This window comes from Procambarus clarkii, chromosome 10 (assembly GCF_040958095.1).
Source record: "Procambarus clarkii isolate CNS0578487 chromosome 10, FALCON_Pclarkii_2.0, whole genome shotgun sequence".
Taxonomy (NCBI): domain Eukaryota; kingdom Metazoa; phylum Arthropoda; class Malacostraca; order Decapoda; family Cambaridae; genus Procambarus; species Procambarus clarkii.
This window is the reverse complement of record NC_091159.1, coordinates 28,599,402-28,620,817: the sequence shown is the minus strand read 5'-3', so window position 1 is coordinate 28,620,817 and position 21,416 is coordinate 28,599,402. Positions and strand designations below refer to the sequence as shown.

At 41.2% G+C, this 21,416-nt stretch overlaps 1 protein-coding gene across 1 annotated transcript in view; it reads right to left on the bottom strand.

Annotated features, from left to right (window-relative positions):
* Rbf (Retinoblastoma-family protein) overlaps window positions 1–20,075 on the bottom strand; it is a 75,913-nt gene extending 55,838 nt beyond the window's left edge. The window contains exons 1-5 of the mRNA XM_045726942.2: window positions 19,867–20,075; window positions 14,231–14,373; window positions 13,861–14,126; window positions 11,111–11,236; window positions 3,054–3,220 (exon numbers count right to left, since the gene is read on the bottom strand). Of these exons, the coding sequence (XP_045582898.1) occupies window positions 3,054–3,220; window positions 11,111–11,236; window positions 13,861–14,126; window positions 14,231–14,373; window positions 19,867–20,001 (837 nt within the window). The 5' untranslated portion in view covers window positions 20,002–20,075. The remainder of the gene's footprint in view (window positions 1–3,053; window positions 3,221–11,110; window positions 11,237–13,860; window positions 14,127–14,230; window positions 14,374–19,866) is intronic.
* Window positions 20,076–21,416: the final 1,341 nt, after the last annotated feature.

Here is a 21,416-nt window from a genome sequence, read left to right as displayed (position 1 = left end):
TGGTTTGCGCAACGCGCCTCCGGGTATTTGTATTTTTCACGTTCCATTCAAAACTCCCGCGGCTACATGGGGTTCACATCAGCTTCCTCAGGGCTCTTGTAAACAGACGCCATCTTTAAAAAAAATCGTGGTCCACATTCCCGGGTGTGGGAGCCTCAGTAGTGTGTGAGCAACCAAGGCTGGCGCTCGCAGCATGAGCGCACAGCACTGCTGTTCAGCATGTGACCACAGCATCGCCTAATAATGTCAAAATATATATATAACTTGTATTATTTAGCTATGATAGTGTTATATTAGAGCCTGAGTGTGATAATGACTGGGTCAATGTTCAAATATCAGTGATTCAATGCTGTTCACGATGTTCACAGCGCTAGCCACAGCACCAGAGCATTATTTCGTTCATCTAGGAATCTTCAAATGATTTCTTAGGTTCTTTTTCAAAATAAACGTGTGGTCAATTATTCATTTACAGGAATTAGTGACCAGGATTGTGATAATAGCAGGAATGTGGTTATAATTAGCGTTGTGCGTAGTATTGTGGAACGAGGAATTTTGATGAGGGAGGGAGGGCGAGAATTGAGGTAGCCTCAATTGTGTGTGTGGCTGCCACTCTTGTTTTGCTCACCATACTAGCTTAGTGGTTCGCTATGGGCAACACATATGTACATGGGTATATATAATGTGTGTATATAGTGTAAGAACAGCAACAGGAGAATGTTGAGAGGAGCTATTTTGGTGAGGGAGGTGACGTAATCGTAGCGTCGTCTGCTGTGTGATTTTTCATGCAGTGTATGGTGGCCACTGTACTGTTTGGACACAATACCGGCTTACTTGCATAGTTCTGGTAAATAAAACATGTAGATAGGTATATAGAACATGTGTAATAAGAACTATAGCAATATGGTGGGAGGAGCAATGTTGGCGAGTAAGATGTTGGAGTGAGGGAGACTGGCTGGGTGTGGCTGCTCTCACTCAAGGTGTTCTGAATGTGTTCATGGCCCATACGAGGCAGCTGCTATTGGCCCATACGAGGCAGCTGCTATTGGCCCATACGAGGCAGCTGCTATTGGCCCATACGAGGCATCTGCTATTGGCCCATACGAGGCAGCTGCTATTGGCCCATACGAGGCAGCTGCTATTGGCCCATACGAGGCAGCTGCTATTGGCCCATACGCGGCAGCTGCTATTGGCCCATACGCGGCAGCTGCTATTGGCCCATACGCGGCAGCTGCTATTGGCCCATACGAGGCAGCTGCTATTGGCCCATACGAGGCAGCTGCTATTGGCCCATACGCGGCAGCTGCTATTGGCCCATACGAGGCAGCTGCTATTGCCTATACGAGGCAGCTGCTATTGGCCCATGCGCGGCAGCTGCTATTGGCCCATGCGGGGCAGCTGCTATTGGCCCATGCGGGGCAGCTGCTATTGGCCCATGCGGGGCAGCTGCTATTGGCCCATGCGGGGCAGCTGCTATTGGCCTATACGAGGCAGCTGATATTGGCCCATACGAGGCAGCTGCTATTGGCCCATACGAAGCAGCTGCTATTGGCCCATACGAGGCAGCTGATATTGGCCCATACGAGGCAGCTGCTATTGGCCCATACGAAGCAGCTGCTACGCGGTGTTCTGAATGTGTTGATGGTGAATGTATATAGTGTGTGACAGTGTATAGTGTGTAAATAGATTGTATATATACACAAATTAGCATGATACATAGTAAATATGTGCTGCATATGTGTACACAAGTTTCATGCACGTAACACAGTGTCTACGGACAGTACGGATGTTGTACTGCGATATTATAGTGTACGTGTTCATTATACATTGGATTGGCACATAAAAACAATGAAAATGTATTTGGAAAGGTGCGCAAAAAACAACCCGTTCTCGCAAATTTAATAAGTCAATATTGACTTATTAAATATGTGCATAGGTGACATACTTAACATAATAGATACCCTTAAAAAGATTCATAGAAAACACCGACCTTACCTAACCTTGTTAGTATCTTAAGATAAGCATCTTATTGCTTCGTAATTACAATTATTACCTAACCTATAATAGGTATAGGTTAAGTAATAATTGTAATTACGAAGCAATAAGATGCTTATCTTAAAATAATAACAAGGTTAGGTAAGGTCGGTGTTTTCTACGAATCTTTTTAAGGGTATCTATTATGTTTAGTATATCACCTATGCACGTAGTTAATAAGTCAATATTGACTTTACGAATTTGCGAGAACGGGTTGGCAAAAAATGAACGAAAATATATTCGCGGCAACTCGCGCGCCCCGCCCCGAGCGCCCCACCGCCCCCGAGAGCTTACGGCACGGGCGCACGGGGAATGATGACGTCACGCCCCAACTTCCGGACCCCATAGCAGCCAAAGTAAGTACAATTTCGACTTTTTTTTTGCATACCCATACTGAGGGAAGGGTTTTTGACACTTCAAAAAGAAAAAAGAATTTTTTCCAGAGAATTTATTTCCTGCGCACTGCGGGGGTGTCACATTTGGAGGCAACGCAGTTAAGGGGTTAAGCATCATAGCAATCTGCACAACATGAAGATGACTAGTGAAGTAGCAAGTGCAAACAAGGAATATTCTCTAACATTGCAAGAACTTGTCAAAAGAGGTCATTACACACCATCTTTAGAATTTTGACAAAACAGGTTGAAATTTTTAACGTCATCTTGAGCTTACATCTCCAGGAAAGATGAAAAAGCAAAGTCTTCACATCATACCACTGAATCAAATGAGAAAATTGGTTTCAGTTCACATAGTTTCAATTAAGTGTCCATGCTACCAGGCATGCATCCCAGACAATAGAAGAATTACAGCATAGAAAAGTTTATAATTGTAACTATGATGATTACGAAGTACAGCAGCAAGTTACTAACATGCAATAGCACAGGAAGGCTCTCATATACAACCACAGCAGGGGTTTAAAATATAAACACTTTGGTTAACCTAAAATCATTAAGACAATTTCAAGACCAAAAAACCTGGGATGTAAATATTTTGCCAAAATAACTAAAATGTACAGAAATGCTTACCTTTTTTTCTACAAGGTCTTTGATATGCTTATTCCAGTAGTATTCTCGCACAACTTTGGTTTCCACGAGCACACCTTCAAATTTTTCACAGAGGTAATCCATAATTGACACTGGCCATGATGACAGCTCACCACTCAATTCATTACTAAAAAAATCCTTTGGTATACCTGAAAAATAATTTAATTTGCATATACAGTACTGCAATAGTTATTGCCAAATACTGTAGAGCAGAGTCTATTTTACGCTAGTCCAGTTTTACATGTACCACATCACCATGCACAAATCTGAACCAGGTAGTTTGCTCAAGAAACTATTGGAAAACCATTCATTCCAAGACCAATAATTTTATTATATGAAAAACTATATTTACTTACTTGTACAAAAGCCAAATTATAAACTTTACCAAACAGGCAAGAATAATATAACATGACATTATCAAGATTATATCACATTAGATTTTGTAAGAATTTCAGTAGGCGAGAGAGTGGGTTGGTGTGAGGAAGCTAAGTAATAGTTCTCTTTGCCAAAGTGGACAGAGGAGCATGCCTTGAGTTATTAATTAATATGTGCAATTTAAATGAGTCTTTGCAAAATGAAAACTGGTTACATATGGGTCTACTATATACAATACACATCCTTTATCATTACCTCCATTAAATCAGCCTAGAGGAAAACATAAGTAAATATGAAAAGCCATATTCTGGCAGATCACTTGGTTATCCTCTTAAGGCAAGATCCTACTTGCTTTTGGATAGAATCTTCTGCAGTCAGGAAAGATCCTCATCCTCCATTATTGTAGTGGGAATTTGTGGGTTTTGTTTTTGCATGATTTAATAGGGATCCCTGTTAAGTCATGCCTTTGCTAGGAAGAATAATCACTACAATCCAGAATGTATACACGAAATGTTCAACATTAGCCTGAAAGCCTTTCCAGGAAACTTGACAACAAAGCTTGCCAAGCTGTACCATGGTTAGCCACCTAATTATCCAGTCACATAACCAACCATTACCAGGTGGCTGAGTCAGAAACATCTCATCCTTAACACATTGAGGATTGAAACAGAGGATGATAGGAGGCGGCTACAAGATGACCTAGACAGACTGAATGAATGGCAAAATAAATGGCTGCTAAAGTTCAACCCGAGTAAATGCAAAGTAATGAAACTAGGCAGTGGAAACAGAAGGCCAGACACAGGATACAGAATATGAGATGAAGTACTTAATGAAACGGACAGAGAGAAAGATCTAGGAGTTGATATTACACCAAACCTGTCTCCTGAAGCCTACATAAAAAGAATTACGTCTGCGGCATATGCGAGGCTGGCTAACATCAGAACAGCGTTCAGGAACCTGTGTAAGGAATCATTCAGAATCATGTATACCACATATGTAAGACCAATCCTGGAGTATGCGGCCCCAGCATGGAGCCCGTACCTTGTCAAGCATAAGACAAAGCTGGAAAAAGTTCAAAGATATGCCACTAGACTAGTCCCAGAACTAAGAAGCATGAGTTACGAGGAAAGGCTGCGGGAAATGCACCTTACGACACTGGAAGACAGAAGAGTAAGGGGAGACATGATCACAACCTACAAAATCCTCAGGGGAATCAACCGGGTAGACAAGGATAAACTATTCAACACTGGTGGAACGCGAACAAGGGGAAACAGGTGGAAACCGAGTACCCACATGAGCCACAGGGACGTTAGAAGGAACTTTCAGTGTCAGTAGTTAACAGATGGAATGCATTAGGCAGTGATGTGGTGGAGGCTGACTCCATACACAGTTTCAAATGTAGATATGACAGAGCCCAGTAAGCTCAGGAATCTGTACACCAGTCGATTGACAGTTGAGAGGCGAGACCAAAGAGCCAAAGCTCAACCCCCATAAGCACAAATAGGCGAGTACATTCCACTTGGAACCCACAGTAAGAGAAACCCACCACCAAGTACAGTATGAGGGAGACAGAAGGGTGTGAATGGAAGCACTCTGCAATCCTGCTCAGAAAAGTGTTTCCCCTGTGACGATAATCTCTTTCAAGAGAGATTGAGCCTGCTCTTCCCTACATATTTACGTCTTTATTATATTGAAGATACGTCCACCAGTATCGCCAAACGTTTTGCCCAGGAAGCAAAGCGTACCAAGCACACCCCGACACACCGGCTACTGCCGCCGTAAACCAGCAAACTACCCATTCTCCGCCTGCCTGTTGCTGATTGGCTGGTGTCTCGTCGCACCTGCACTCACGCCACCACAAGAGTCGACGTCTGGGTCAGCAGCACGCCGACTCCTCAGAATATCTCTGTGCTCCTTGGAGTTGACATATCTCTATTAGTAGACTAAGCCCTGGCTGTCGTGTACTAAGGGAGGTGGCAGCTTGAAGCCAGTATTCCCAGCACCTCACTTATTTGATTTTGCACTTACTTGTCTTAGAGTAACTTTTCATTGCCAGTAATTATTCATGTTGTTTTGTTTGCCTGACTTGTTTTGAATTTTACGAGATTGTCTTTATTCATATCTTGTTTTCTAGAGTAATTAAAATTTCATTGTTTATACTTTGTGTTTTGTGTGTCTTCCCATTACCTTACCACAGACAAAAGGACAAACTTCTCTTTTTTTTTGTTATGTGACGAGGCCCTGCCCCCAGCTTTTGAAACAGCCGAACACCAACACTTTACCGTCACATTACACCCCATACAACACCTAGAGCTACATTTCTAAACTACCCACTTGTTTGCTCCATAACATGAATACTGGAGGAAGTAAACTTAATGATTAAGAAGATTCCTCAGCAGACAATAACAATAATGTGGCTGAAAATTAGACACTCAACCCGTCCTGGACCATTATGAAGTCAAGAAATAGAAGTGTGATGGAAAAAAGTTAATTTACAGGATATACTGTAATGAGGTGAAAAGGCAAGTAAGGTTGTAGTATAGGAAAAAGAAAAGGCATAAGGTTGAAGTATGGGAACTAGACTGAAGTAAGGGAAAGCAAAATGCTGGTAGAGAGAATGAGGTGGAAGAGTAATGAGAGAAAATAACATAAAACAAGTCAGATCACATTTGTTAAGGCGAGAACATTTAAATATTTGTTGAGAAAGGCAAGTCAACAGCAACAAAACAAGGACTAGGAGTCATGTTGCGCATGTTGTGTATAAAGTAGATTAAAAAAAAAGTGTCTGAAGAGAAGAGGAATGAAAGATTATTTTGAAATACCAATCTACAGGATTAGAGTCCCTAACATGACAGAAGAGAGAATTGTTATATCTGCAGACTTGATACATCTTGTGTTTTTTAATCTGCAATTTAGTGTGCAGACAGTTTCATCAAAGTATGGGAGAGGACAAGAACAGGAAATAGAGTGAACATCAGCAGCAGTGTGAACCAAATTACTTTAGTATTGGTTTGCAAAAGAAGAGTTTTATATAAAAGAATGAAGGGCACTAGTGAGATTTATGAGTTCAGATATGAAGGGAAAGCAGAGCAGTGTTACTAGTCTTGGAAGCAGGTTTGAGATGAAGGTTCTTTTAGCTTAAGAATAGGCACAATTAATAAAATTTAAAAGACAGCCAAGGTGAGAGAAACTTGTAAAGAAGTGAAATTTCAGAATCAAGAAACTGAGGGTCAATGATGGGTAGAACCCAGAGGAAGAAGATGATGAGAACATTTAACAGAAGGCAGATGGTAGGAAAAGAAATAAATATGCATGCAACTGTACAAAGGCTTATGGTAGACAAAAAAGCAACAGCTGGGAACATGTACATCTAGGAAAGGAAGGAGGTAATTAGATTCCCATTCATCTTTGAAGTTGATAGAAGCCAAATTGTTATGGGAGAGAAAGGCTGGAGAAAAACAAAAAAAAAAGACATCAGACCAAAGAACAAAAAAAAAAAAAACAGCATTGAATATAATTAAACACCATTTTCTGGGCGAGTCCCGGAGGCTTCCCGGAGCTATCCAGGCTAATATCCCTAACTATTTGCATCAGTCGATATGGGTGGAGTTCTAGGACTACCAGGGACCACGAACTAGAACCTGGCCCCCTTCAGAGAGGCACGAGGAGCAATGGCCTATAGAAATGCACATGTGATTTGGAGCAGTCTATATCTGCCATCCACCGGGACAGGCACCCAGAAAGGTAAGCGCAAAAAAAAAAAAACTATTTTGTTTAAAAAGAACAAAAATTGCCAAACAAGTGGACAGAACTTCCCAAATGAAAATGGGCAATCAAGCATGACATCGCATGAGCCGCGCCGCATGTCTGTGCTGGTCCCCCCGAATTCTTGCCGCGAATTCTTGCACCGTGCTGTGGGCCCGACGGAAGGATGGACCCCACCGCCGCTGGCCAGCCTGGTGAGCACTGGTCACAAAGTCCCAGCCGAGAGACGACTCGTCCATGAACACATCGACCAAGGGCTCAGGTAGGCGCTCCAAGGCACTGAACCCAGAAAAACTTGAAGAGGAAGCCGGCGATGCAGCAGCCGACGTGAGGCCCCTGGGGCCAAACCCAGCGATCTTGAGAGAGAGGCGGAAGGGACATCCCCGAAGGAACCAGAACAGCCGACACTGCCATACCCGACCCAGCGGGTGACCCGGGAACCCTCCAGAAATAAGCGTAAGCGGGACCGCAGCCGAAGGAGAGACTCCGGAGGGAGAGACAAGGTAGCGGTCCAAGAGTCCCACACAAGACCAAGCCAGGTTGGAACCTGGGAGGGTATCAGATGGGACTTCCACCAGATCACCAGGAACCCGAACACGGCTAGCTGGGAAAGTACCAAACTCCTGGCGAGCAGACACACGGACCGACTGGAAGCCCAAACCAGCCAGTCGTCGAGGCAAGCCAACACCCGAACACCTAACAGATGCAGACTGGCCACCATGACCCAGGTATGGCATGTGAACACCCGAGGTGCCAGATTCACCCCGAACGGGAGACAACGAAAGCGAAAACTGACGCCCCACAACAAAACCGAGCCAGTCCCTGAACCCTGGATGAATAGGGACGTGCCAATATGCATCCTTGAGGTCCAGGGACACCATCCAAGTGCCCTGCTCCAACAGAAGCCGGACCTGGGACAGAGTGGTCATCCGAAATGAAGGGCAAGAAACCCAAGGGTTCAAACGGGACAAGTCCAGAATGAACCGCAAGTCCGCACAGTCCCATTTCGGAACTAGAAACAGACAGGAAACCCATCTGAGTGGCGTTGTCATTTTGACCATGTCCAAGTGCACCCACTCCAAGATGACCTGACAGAGCGCAGAAGCCTGCCTTGCCAGCCCCGAACCCCCCAAAGGAGGAGCAGCTGCCCAACACTACCACAGGCCACGAGAAACGACCCTAAAATCCCACAAATCACGAGACCAGGCGTAAGCGAACAGAGCAAGCCTTTCCCCATCGCCCTATCAATAGGCCGAACAGCGAAATGGCCGCTGGCCCATACAAGAACCCGACCTGCGTGCAGAGCGAACACCGCGCTGAACAGGCGCAGCCAGGACCGCAGGCGGCATTGACTCCGAACCCAGCACCTGTGGCCTACCCCGACGAGCTGAACTGCGAGCCCTGGCACAATCCCTCTGGGAAGGAGCCCCCCAGGGACCCCCAGAGAACCAACAAGTCAGACATCGGGTGGCAACTGGAAAAAGCAGTCTGAATATACTGCTCGACCGCAGAGGCCGTAAAAAGCAAAGGACAAAAGGGCAAAGACAACCTAAGAACCAGGACCCAAGCGAATTCCAAAGAGGAAGCCAGCACCGCTTGCCGACACGCAAGACGCGCAGCGAAAAACCGCAGCAGCGCCTTACGCAGAATCGACACAAACAGCTTCAACAGTGCAGACAACGCACGAGCAGCCGAGACCAAGGCACTAGACCCAGGAACGGCCCCAAACGCCTCTAAATCCTCTGCAAGCCAATCCGATGACGGCTCCAGGAGGGAAAAGAAACACAGGACCGAACCCAAGAAGTCACGTGCGCACCAATCCTCAGCCACAAGCTCAGCCGACAGGGAAGAAACCTGCACATGAAGCCGAACCGCACCAACATCCCGCAAAAAGGCAGGAGCAAAAAGGCACTCATTAAGATGCTCAAAGTCGCCCCCCAGGTAAACCTGGACCACAGTCAACGCCTTGTGCCATTCAACATGCGGGTACGACAGAAGGAGTCCCAAGCATCCAGCGAAAACAAGGGGCAGTCTGCAATCCAGGACGAACCCAGAACCTCGTAACGAACCCAGTAAGGAGATGAAGATCCAAAACTGAGTGAAGACGGATCCATTATAGAGGAGACAGGTTACGCAGGAGGCAAGCCGCAATGGCCGACCGCACCTCAGTAGGCGAGATGCGGGAAACCTAAAACCTCCAGAAGGACGGAACCGAAGGATCCGCAGGGACACGGTATAAAACCCAGGGAGGAGCTGTACCCAAATCCAACTCGTATGCAGAAGGGGGAAAAGAAAACCCCACTCCTTGTAACATTAAGCCCCGCTCGAAGGGTCGGAAAACCCAGGCTGGGTCCAACGGGGACCACAATACCCCCAAGTCAGCTCCTCCCCAACCCTGGGAACCTCCACGTCAGGCCCTGGGGCCGAGTCATCCCCCAAAGCCCCTGCCTCAAGTAAAAGCCGGGGCAGCCGAAAAAAGCAGGAAGAGAGGGGAGGGGGGCCACTGGTCAGACCCTGGAGTTGCGGCTGGAGGAACCTATTCGAATGCCTCCGTAGCCATCTCGGAAGGGGCAACCCCCAAAACTGCCCGAGTCACAGAAACCTCTAAACCCTGCCCCGACCCCGAAGCCCTGAGACGCTTAGGAGTCGGAAGCAGGGTGGGAGGGGACCAAATAAACCACAGAAGGGAAAGAACGAGGGGGGCACAGACTGAACCAAGGCCGACGCGAGCAACACCCCCCCCCCCAAAGTCCGGGTCCCTATAAGCAAAACAGGGCAGCCTCGGGGCATCAGGGAAGCGACCACCCTAGCGTGTTGCAACAACCTAAACCTATCCTGCAATGCGCAAGCCGCCTGCACCCGAATAATATCATCATCAGATTGGGTGAACTGAGTCACAACAAGCAACAAAGCTTGCAGGACTCCAGGTCGAATGTGTCACCGACCCAACAGGCAGCATAACGGAGGCAAAAAAAATGAGTGTCGCCCTGAGACAAGGGGACAGAGCAACCCTCAAATTGGCCTAAAGCGAGAGGGGGGGACTTGGGGGTCTCCTCCATTGGACCTGAGTGACCCCCATGGTGTTTCCCAGGGCTCCTAGACTGGGTCTGCTAAGGGTTATCCCAGGTAGGGTACTGCTAACCGGTGCCCAAGCTACCAATCAAACTGCTAATGCTGAACCCCCGGGATGTGTCCACTCACGAGGGCAAAGCAGGGTGTACCACCACACACAAACAACCCTAATATAAGGGGGAAGGAAAACAGAGGCAGACACCTCTCAACTTTTGTGATTATAACATTTACCCCTTCTCCCACTAAACCTAACAAAAAACATTCTTACTCTCACCACTTACAGCTGCTTCTGTTCATTTATTCCTGAACATTCCACATAGCTATATAAACCTGCCTTTACTGTGTGTCCCAGGCAGTTGTGGGGCCAATATATGAACATTTTTGCCATAGTAAGAAGAATGGTCCCCAGTTCAAACCACCCCCCATCATCTCCACCACTACAGATGGCTTGCAGAGATTATGGCATCACAAAGTTGGTTATTGAAGTTTCCACAGGCCCTATGACTATAACCAAAAAATGTAAATACAAAACATTAGTCAACATTGAGCTACATTGAAAAAAAACAAATGTACTGTATACAGTACTGTTTCCTGATCATACCTCAACACAAAAGTTGCTATAAGGATACACTGCTCAGTTTAACTTAAATACCAACCATATTTTTTTATTACTCAAAATTAATAAAAGTTTCATGTCAGTATACCGAGACATTTGAAATATTGAGTAAAGACATGTTGGGGGAAAAAGAATAGTAGACAGAAAAAGGCATAATGATTTAGGTTTAGTACCTGGAGATAGCAGCCAACATCAAACAACATTCACATACCTTGGCAATTTGGATTGATGAGATCTTTACGGTTGGAGAGTACCACATTTCCATAAATAAGATCAATAGAGGCTAACAATAATGAATAACAGCTAACAAGGTCCTGGGGAATACTTGGATATTTCCCTGAAAAAGTACAAAATTTTGTAAACAAATGTAATTTAAACTTAAAATAAACATGTATAGAGGAACAAAAACTAAATGCCTAACAGATCAACTGCTGCAAGTCTAGCAGATACCTCTAATGTTAAATTAGTATCATGCAGCTCTAAAGAATTCAAACAAAAATTACAAATGGCAAACGAACATTCATTATGATAACCTTGTACATTTCTTCCCATTATTATTTTGTATTTCACGTATGACAGATCATGATGAGAGATTAGGATATTGTGTGAACTTACAGCTAGCTCTTGTCGTACTCTAATCCCTTATTTAAACTAAGGTTTAAATACATGGCTTTGTATCTAAGCCTGTAATAAAAAAATGTTAAATATAAAGAGCATTATTTTTCCTGATAACTGAAAATAAACAGATCAAGAAAATGGGGGAGGTGCAGAAATAGTTTTTGTCTATACTTTACAACTAAAACAAAAATGTTAGAAAGTAATGTGCTTATGTGTCCTATGTAATCAAATTTATGCACAGTATTTGGAACATCTATGAACTGAAATTGTTATTTTGTGTACTTTAATGATTCAAACTACAGTACTGTATTATTTTTCTATAAAAAATATATACGATTTTTCATGGTACTGTATACAGTGGTACCTCCGTTTACGAATTTAATAGGTACCCAGAGACGGTTCATAAACCGAAAAAAACTTTTCCATAAGAAATAATGTATATTGAATTAATCTGTTCCACACTCCCCAAAATATTAACTTCAAAATACATTTCATACATAATACTACAAATATTTTGTACTACAATATGTACAAGTTATATCTTACCTTTATTGATAACTTGTTGGCATATGAAAGATGGTGAGGAGAGGGGAAGGTGGTGAGGTGTTAGTGTTTGGAAGGGGAGTTCCCTTCCATTATAACATCAGGTACTGATGACATTTATGGGGTACTCTCACTCCTACATATTGCAGGCATACCACTAGGACCTGGTTGTGGCTCTCAGCTTGCTTATCTTGCTAAGAATCTGTCTAGACACTTGTTTTTCCCTAAATTTTAACACTTGTCTGTAGTGAGAGATCACATTGTCATTAAAACGGCTAATGCAACTGCCTGCTACAGCTTTATCTGGGCGACACTTTTCAGCAAAACTTTGTAGTTCTTCCCATACTGCACACATTTTCTTAATGAGGAAGGGACATTCTCTACAGCTGCCTCCTCCCCTGAAGAAATTTCCTCAGCTGTCTCTTGTTGCTGCTCCTTGTGAAGGGCTACGAGTTCGTCAGTGGTCAGTTCCTTCGCTGTGTGTTTCTCCAACTCCTCCACATCAGCACCATCCAACCTAGCTAGTTCAACAACCCTCATACCATTTTCATGTTTACAAATGATCTCTTTTTTTTTTTTCCTCTATCATCATCTTCACATTTGTTTTCTTAGGTTGAGCCTTACCACTGACTTTCTTGGGACCCATGGCGTGATATATAATAATTACTTTTATGTTCAGAAACCAACTAAATTCTTTACAAAGAATTAAAGCGGCATTATCACTAAGCAGGAGACACTGCTAACTGAAGCACGCCTCGCCCTTACCACGAGGAACCACGCACTCGGTCGAACCATACGTGTATCAACAAAATTCGCCAAGCAAGGCAATGCTTGTAAACAGCCGAATTTTTTTAAGAAATTGAGCTCGTAAACCAAAAAAATTTGTAAAGTGGGGCATTCGTAAACCGAGGTTCCACTGTACAGTACAGTATATGAAAATGGCACATCCTATTAGAAATGTAATTAAAATGCAGAAAAATAGAAAACTACAAAAAATATTGTACTGTATTTATGCTAACAGTTTTGTGAATACACATACCCTTGTTTTAAGTTACTTCGGCCATCTTTTGTTATTATAAAAGAGAGAAGTATCAAATTCTTACTAAACATATGCAATAGAGCACATTTGAAAATTATACTTTTTACTGTATTTCAACACTTAGTAAAGATAGGGAAAAAATAGTCAACTGTAGTGTCAAGAATAATGATTGCCAGACTGTCAATCCCCTTTTCCATGACAGTGGAAAGGGATAAAATATACGAAAATAAAATACTGCATAGCATATACAAAAACTCCCACACTTTTTTGTGAAAAAGTGATCTCCTAAACAATCTTAAATAAAATTAATGCACATTACTTATTTATTGAGCTAATTAATATGGTAAATATAAATCTACTAAGGGAGACCCATCATGTGCATTTAGAAGAAAATGAAGCATGCAAATAATGAGTATTATTTGATTATAATTTGTATACTTGGCTTCCATATCTTATTTCTGGTACACTATTGTTATATGTACTGTAGTTGAATAATGCAATTTTTTCATGGCTTGTAAAGTACAGTATCTACTTGAGACTTATTGAATGTATATATGTATATTGAGAATGTATATATGTATATTGGGAAACCATTTACCATACCTTATTGCACTTGATTGTACAATACTGTAGAGTACAGTATTATTTGCAAATATTTTCATATTTTAAACATAACACAGACTGTATAAGCTTTGCATATAAAATTATATGCAAAGCATATAAATCATAGCTACAATGCAGTACAGCATTAACAAACCTACCTTTTATTAAGATATACAATGTCCAGCAGAAATGAAAGATTTCAGTACAGTTACAAGGAGGCCGTCGCTGTTTACGTGACCTTGGAGGACGAGGCAAGTCATTCGCAGGATCTTTGAACAGGTCTAGGAAGATAGGTTTGTACTTTTTAAAGATGTTGTTGGATACAGCAAAATTCCTCTCCAATAGCTCAACTCTTCGGCAGAAGCCTTCGTCAAAGTGCGACATAGCTAGCCAAGCCTTCATTTTCTTGATGAATTCTGTCAAACTATTAGAGGAAACAAGAAAATTATGCATTTAGAAGCATATCAGAATAAATATATTTTACAACACAAAATTTCTGCACAAAGAAAACAAGTGAAGTACACTTACGGGAGATTGCAGTGCTGCAACATTCGAGTAAGAGACACACAGTTGCCCTGGATCACATTTCCAGGGCGCCCTCCCACTGTAGGAACTGATCTTCGCCTGCATGCTGCATACAGTGCACATGCTAACCACGGTAGCTGCTCACCCTAAAAATTACACAAAATACTAGAGTTAAATATCAATGGAATCCAACATATCTTATTTACATAAACTGCACAGGTTGGAGATTAAGCATAACGGTCTAGAGAAAAAAAATCATGATAACCAGGACAAGGAGGCAAAGAATAATTCAGCTTTATAAATACTACAAATTAAGACAATCCATGATCACTGTTTTCTGGAGAATTAAAATATTTCTGGAGTTTAACATTAAAACCCAAACACGTTTAATACAGCCTTTAAAGGAACACATTCCTGAGCCCCTATGCCAGACATATCAATACATACATGAAATATAGATGGGATACCCAATGGTGCCTGGGTTGACTTTAAATGGTTGTACAGTTTAAGTGTTGAGAGCACCCAGAATGCATATCTGCCATCAGAACATGCATTTTGCATGTCAATAAATTTTCTAAATTATGTGATATAAACAGATGATAAAATTATGGACTCTGTAGCCACCATTTAATCTCAGCAGACCTCATAGGGGAGGGGGGGGGGATCATGGGAGCAAACCCCCTAAAGATGGGCAATGGGATCAACCTTGATCCACATGCGAGTCCCTTAACACCCTCCAGTCACCCAGCAAAGTTTAATTAACCCTTAGAGGGCAGTTATTGATACATGTTGATCCCTGGGGTAATGTGGTTTTCATATGATTTTAGTTATCTAGTTTTTATACAAATGATGTAAATATGGTTATAATATATTTATTATACAACTTAACAGTTGATATCTATGAATAAAAATTATTTTCTGATTGTTTCCAAAGCATAGAAAATGGTTATTCCCCTCGAACATTTCTTTGGCCTTTACTTCAGATGGCTTAGGGAAGATATCGTGAAGGTATCTGAAGGCTGCCACCTTATGAAAGATTGTCACAGCTCTAGATAAAGAGTTAGCAGCCTTCAAGCACCAACAAGAATTCTTTAAGCTGTTTGCAGCAAAGTTCAAAAAAAATTTAAAGGGAATAATAGCCATTTTCTATATTTTGGAAGCATAAATAATAAAAACAAATAACACTATAGACATTTTTTTAATTAAGTTAGACCCATGAAAATCTCTAATTTTTAATTGTTTACATTAAATGAGGTCGTCTTGTGCTACCAGCAAAGTAAATATCACATCAATTTGAGTTTTCCCAAATTGTCAGTCATTTGAATATATCTGTATGAATTTCTGGATGACCTTAGACAAAATACAGTAATAGCAAAGAAGTGGGTTGCAAGAAACTTCCTTTGAGCTGTGCCAGGAACTAATTTACATGCAATATAGGCATACATATTACTGTACATTGTAGGCCTGTAAACTGACAGCGATTCAGTACTGAATGTGTAAATAAAGTTATCCCAAACACTGTGTAAGTTAAATTAAAATTGCAAATAAATCTTAAAAAAATCAACACAGCTCACTCCTTCACTTAACTTTGCAGCTAATTTGTTACCACAACCCATGGACCAAATGACTTTCCCCCCTCTCCTCACCCAGCATTCCTCGTGTGCACAAAACCCAAAAATACCCTTTTCTTCCAGACAAAAAAAAAAAAAAAAAAAGATACAGTACCTTTGATCTTAGCTGCACTCTAGGGGTTAATGACTACCCCGAAGCAGCCAACAACCAACCTTGGATAGACAGACATTCTATTTTATAGATACAGATTCTTAAAAATAAACTTACTGGCTCTCTGCAGGTTGAAGTGTAGAATGTGTGGGTGTAGGATGATCATGTGATTGTGTAGGTGTAGATGCATGGGGGGGGGGGACTTTTTTTTTTAAATACAGTACATTTAGTACAGACGTTCCCAGTAGATCATAAGCAATATTTCCAATTCAAACAACTATCAAAATGTCAATGTTGTATTGTATTGTGAAAGAGATACATTACAACAACAAAAAAAAAGGAACTGCAAAAGGTTTAATTGTCCAAACAAGGCAGCTTCTGAATCCTCTGCCTTCAAATGAGAGAGATTGTGTTCAACTATGTTTGCTCATTTGATTGTTTCTTTAATTAATATTAATGTTGGATTGTCATTTTTGTGGAAGATTACCAATGTTCTAAGATCAAATCAAATTTTGATGGACAATTGTCTAATTTTGCCTGGTTCTTTCTGCACCTAACAGACTGTTTTCTATACAGGTCTATTAGGTCATGCACATTGTAAATACTGTGTACCAAAGACACGCAAGTGAAGTGATGAATGTCACATATGGCTTCACTGAACTGCTTGATACCTGCTTGATGGGGTTCTGGGGAGTTGTTCTACTCCCCAAGCCCGGCCCGAGGCCAGGCTTGACTTGAGAGAGTTTGGTCCACTAGGCTGTTGCTTGCAGCAGCCCGCAGTCCCACATATCCACAACAGCCTGGTTGGTCTAGCACTCCTTTGAGAAAGTGATCTGGTTATCTTTTGAAGATGTCCACGGTTGTTCCAGCAATATTTCTTATACTCGCTGGGAGGATGTTGAATAATCATGGACCTTTGATGTTTATACAGTGTTCTCTGATTGTGCTTATAACACCCCTGCTCTTCACTGATTCTATTCTGCATTTTCTTCCATATCATTCCCTCCAGTATGTTGTTATTTTACTGTGCGGATTTGGGACCTGGCCCTCCAGTATTTTCCACGTGTATATTACAGTATTTGATATCTCTCGCATCTCCATTTTAGTGAGTACATTTGGAAAGCTTTGAGACCGAGATGATTCCAATAATTTAGGTGATTTATCGTGTCTATGTATGCCGCATATGTTCTCTGTATTCCCTCTATTTCAGTAATCTTGCCTGCTCTGAAGGGGGAAGCGAGTACTGATCAATACTCAAGGACAAGACAGTACAAGTGATTTGTATAGTACTGTACAACCATTGTGATGGTATCCCTGGATTTGAAAGCTCTCGTAATCCATCCTATCATTTTTCTGGCTGACAAAATTTGCTTGGTTATGCTCCCTAAATGTTAGGTCGTCAGACATCATTATTCACAAATCTCTTACATGTTGCTTTCCTACTATGGGCAGATTTGAGTGTGATCTGTACCCTGTATTTTGTTTAAGGTCCTCAATTTTTACCATATCTGAGTACCTGGAATTTATCACTTAAACATCATGTTACTTTCTGTTGCACAGTTAAAAATGTCATTAATATCTGCTTGAAGTTTTTCAGTGTCTTCAGCAGAGGTAATTTTCATGCTGATTTTTGTGTCTTCTGCAGGGGATGATACAAAGCTGTGACTTGTATTTTTATCAACATAAAAAATCTTGGATGGTAGGGAAGGTACAATGCCATTTCATATTTGGAACTTTAATTTGAAGCCCACTAGATTCCAAGAACACCCGGCAAAACATCCAACATAACAAGAGCAAACTCAAAGCCTTAAAGGCTAAGAGAGCTAGATATATTCAGAAAGGTACATTGCTCCAACTTGGATTCAAATCACCAAAGCAGCCTCTTCAAGCTTCCTACAAGGTGGTATACCAATGCATCAGAGAAGGCTTCACATCTGATGCTGAAAAACAGTTGATCCTAGTGCCATTTGTATGGTACAGCTTGTTCTGGGAACAGAGGCAGCTAAGAAGATGAACAAAGTCCCTCTGTCCAACGAGGTCTTCACAGTTAAAGATGCAGATATAAGCAGCGATATCTTGGACCAGGTTTCTCAGGAGATTATGGACAGTCCCACTTGCATCAGCCTCCAGTTGTATGAATCAAATGTTTCCAACACGAGTCAACTAAGCATATATAGTACACAAAAGTGAACTTAAAAATTAGTTCCTCTTTTGCAGGGCTTTCAAATAATACAGGTAGCAGATATATTCCAAATCTTGAATGAGTTTTTTGAGAAGTATCAGATCAAGTGGGAGAAGGTTGGCTTTGCCTGCATGGATGGTGAACCCAGCCATGATAGACATGTATATGAATAAGTTTAGGTGGATATTTCACATAAATAGGAGCTGTCTCATATGGGTAAATAGACCTTCTGCCATTTCCTTTATTCTTATATTCTTAACTTTGTATCCAGAAAGGTTGAGGACCTCACAGATAATTCTAAATGTAAGACATGACATAACCCTAGAATTTAAAAAATACAACAAATTAAAAAAGCAGTTGGGAAATATAAAGTAAAATGACGACCATTTCACAAGTCACCCACTTCCTATCCCCACTGAGGCCATTTGATATGGTGGCCCAAATTTCATTAATTTACCCAAGGGCCACCAATACCATTGACCTCGATGAGTACAGAAGCCGGCAGCTTGTCAAAACTCCCCTCTTGCCCTGATGATCTTTTTAAGTTGTATTTTAAAAACACAAGTTTTGGCATTTACGGTTTCGGTGGGTAGGCAGTTCCATGGTTTAATCTCCATAAGATCAGCAGTGTTATAACATGCATGTTGAGTTATAAGTCATGGTCATGCAGCCATCAGCTTTACTAGATCTCCTTATATGAAGGGAAATGTATGCTAATACAAGGTACACTAATTGCCAACTCTAAATCCAATTAATCAAAGTGGTAATTGATGACAGTTACATCAACCAATGCAGAGTTGTTCTGCACAGATTCTTGAGATTTCCTTAGAACTCAAGTAAATAAACTAATTTAATTACTAAAGAAATCTGATAAAATCATTAAGTGCACTAAGCATTTCAGCATATAATGCCGATACAAAATACTTGAATCTTGATCAAATTTAATTTAGACTCAAACAGATTAGCCTAATCACTTCAGTTTTCCATCAGGTCACCCTTCCATTACATAACCCCATACCAACATTATACTGTGCACTTCACACTTGTGGCATTTGAAACCTGGACCAAATACAACAGCACTAAACCATTATCAGAGCCACATTAGATTAGGGTAACTCGTGTACCAGGATTTCATTAATATAAGTAAAACCAGTTAAAACCCCTTGTAACAACACGCTGCACTGGTAATTTTCTGAACTTTCTGAAAGTTTAATTTTCAGGTCATTTTGAGAGCAGCTGGAAATGAAGACATCAAAGCTAGTCAATGAACACACGGTGAAGACTTAGTAAGTGCTGAAGAGATCATCAGCCGCGATACATACGCCAGAACCCTTATCAGCCAGAGTATCTCCTCAGTCATTACGCCCTATGCACTTTTGAACTTGAAATACCAATCAAGTTCTAAATCTCACAGATAATTACTCACTAAACTTAAAACTTATAAGGTTCTTAGGTCTTTCTTCCAATACTTATCCCTCTCTTCTAAAAACATGGGATATGATGACCTTGTGACGAGCCGTACGAGTGAGGAACTAAGCCCCACCCACCTGGCATTTACTGACATTTAATGACATTTTTACACATAAAAAGCCAAGTACAATGCCATTTGTCGTGAAGGTTCCCGTGTCAACAGTAACAGCTGAGCACTTCCCCTCTGTGCACAGGTCAAGCCACATACACGTTAGGTGTTAGACCCTCCAACAAGTGTACACACCAAAACAAACCAGCCGCTTACCTCTAACGTGTATTTCTGCTGAATATTCTCATAGCTAGTCCACGCTTCGTCGGATGCTGCTTGGTCTAAATTCAGATCAAGTGAAAGGTCGATGTATCTCCTCTTTACACTGAAGTGTACGTCAGTTTCACTCATGTTTAGCGTGCTATAATGACCACAAGCACACTGCCACCGGGGCGAGCGGCTCGACTATACTGGGCTGCAGGCGGTTGGTGGCGGGAAACCAGGCCGCGCGCCGCCCCGCCCTCCGCCGCTCCATCTAGTCCTCACCACATACACACTCTCCCGCAATCAAACCATACATTCCCATTGAATTATGGCAGATTGTAAATAAAATTAACTGCGTTTTACATCGAAAAATAAATATTTTGTTTAATCAATAGGGAGTTAGAGCACTTTAGCGACTTTTGTGGCGGAGCGTCATTAAAGTCCAGAGGTTTTGGCGGGAAAGTGTTGGGGCGGGGGCAGCTCAGTATTTACAAACACGACGCTAAGGCCTACCACAGGCCCACCTAGAGGCCTACCTGACCGCCCTTTAAATATAAATTTATAACCGTTTTTCTATTATTCGCTGTGCTTTCGTTTCTTTGCACATATTTACATTATATTCACTTTATTTGAGTTCAATTATACATTAGCATACTGATATTAAGAAAAACAGATGCAGTTTCTGAGATATTTACATATAATTAACAATTAACTGCCCGAAACGCTTTGCGTAATAATGGCTTTAGGCATTGTATGTAATAGCTCTATCTATAAATCCATCAACTTTTATATCTTACCATGTATGTATGTACCTTACCTGAATAAAAATGTATTATTTATTTTATTAATTATTTTATTAGTAATTGTAAAAAGCTGCTCACTCTGTGCAGGAGTACATGTGCAGTTTCATGGGCTATATAAAAAGCATTAATAACATAACGTCACTGGATTTACTACACTTTAACAATATAAATTATTTTAGGTATTTATTTATATATATATATATATATATATATATATATATATATATATATATATATATATATATATATATATATATATATATATGTCGTACCTAATAGCCAGAACGCACTTCTCATCCTACTATGCATGGCCCGATTTGCCTAATAAGCCAAGTTTTCACGAATTAATGTGTTTTCGACAACCTAACCTACCTAACCTAACCTAACCTAATTTTTTCGGCTACCTAACCTAACCTAACCTATAAAGATACGTTAGGTTAGGTTAGGTAGGGTTGGTTAGGTTCGGTCATATATCTACGTTAATTTTAACTCCAATAAAAAAATTTGACCTCATACATAATGAAATGGGTAGCTTTATCATTTCATAAGAAAAAAAATAGAGAAAATATATTAATTCATGAAAACTTGGCTAATTAGGCAAATCGGGCCTTGAATAGTAGGCTGAGAAGTGAGTTCTGGCTACTAGGTACGACATATATATATATATATATATATATATATATATATATATATATATATATATATATATATATATATATGTCGTACCTAGTAGCCAGAACGCACTTCTCAGCCTACTAT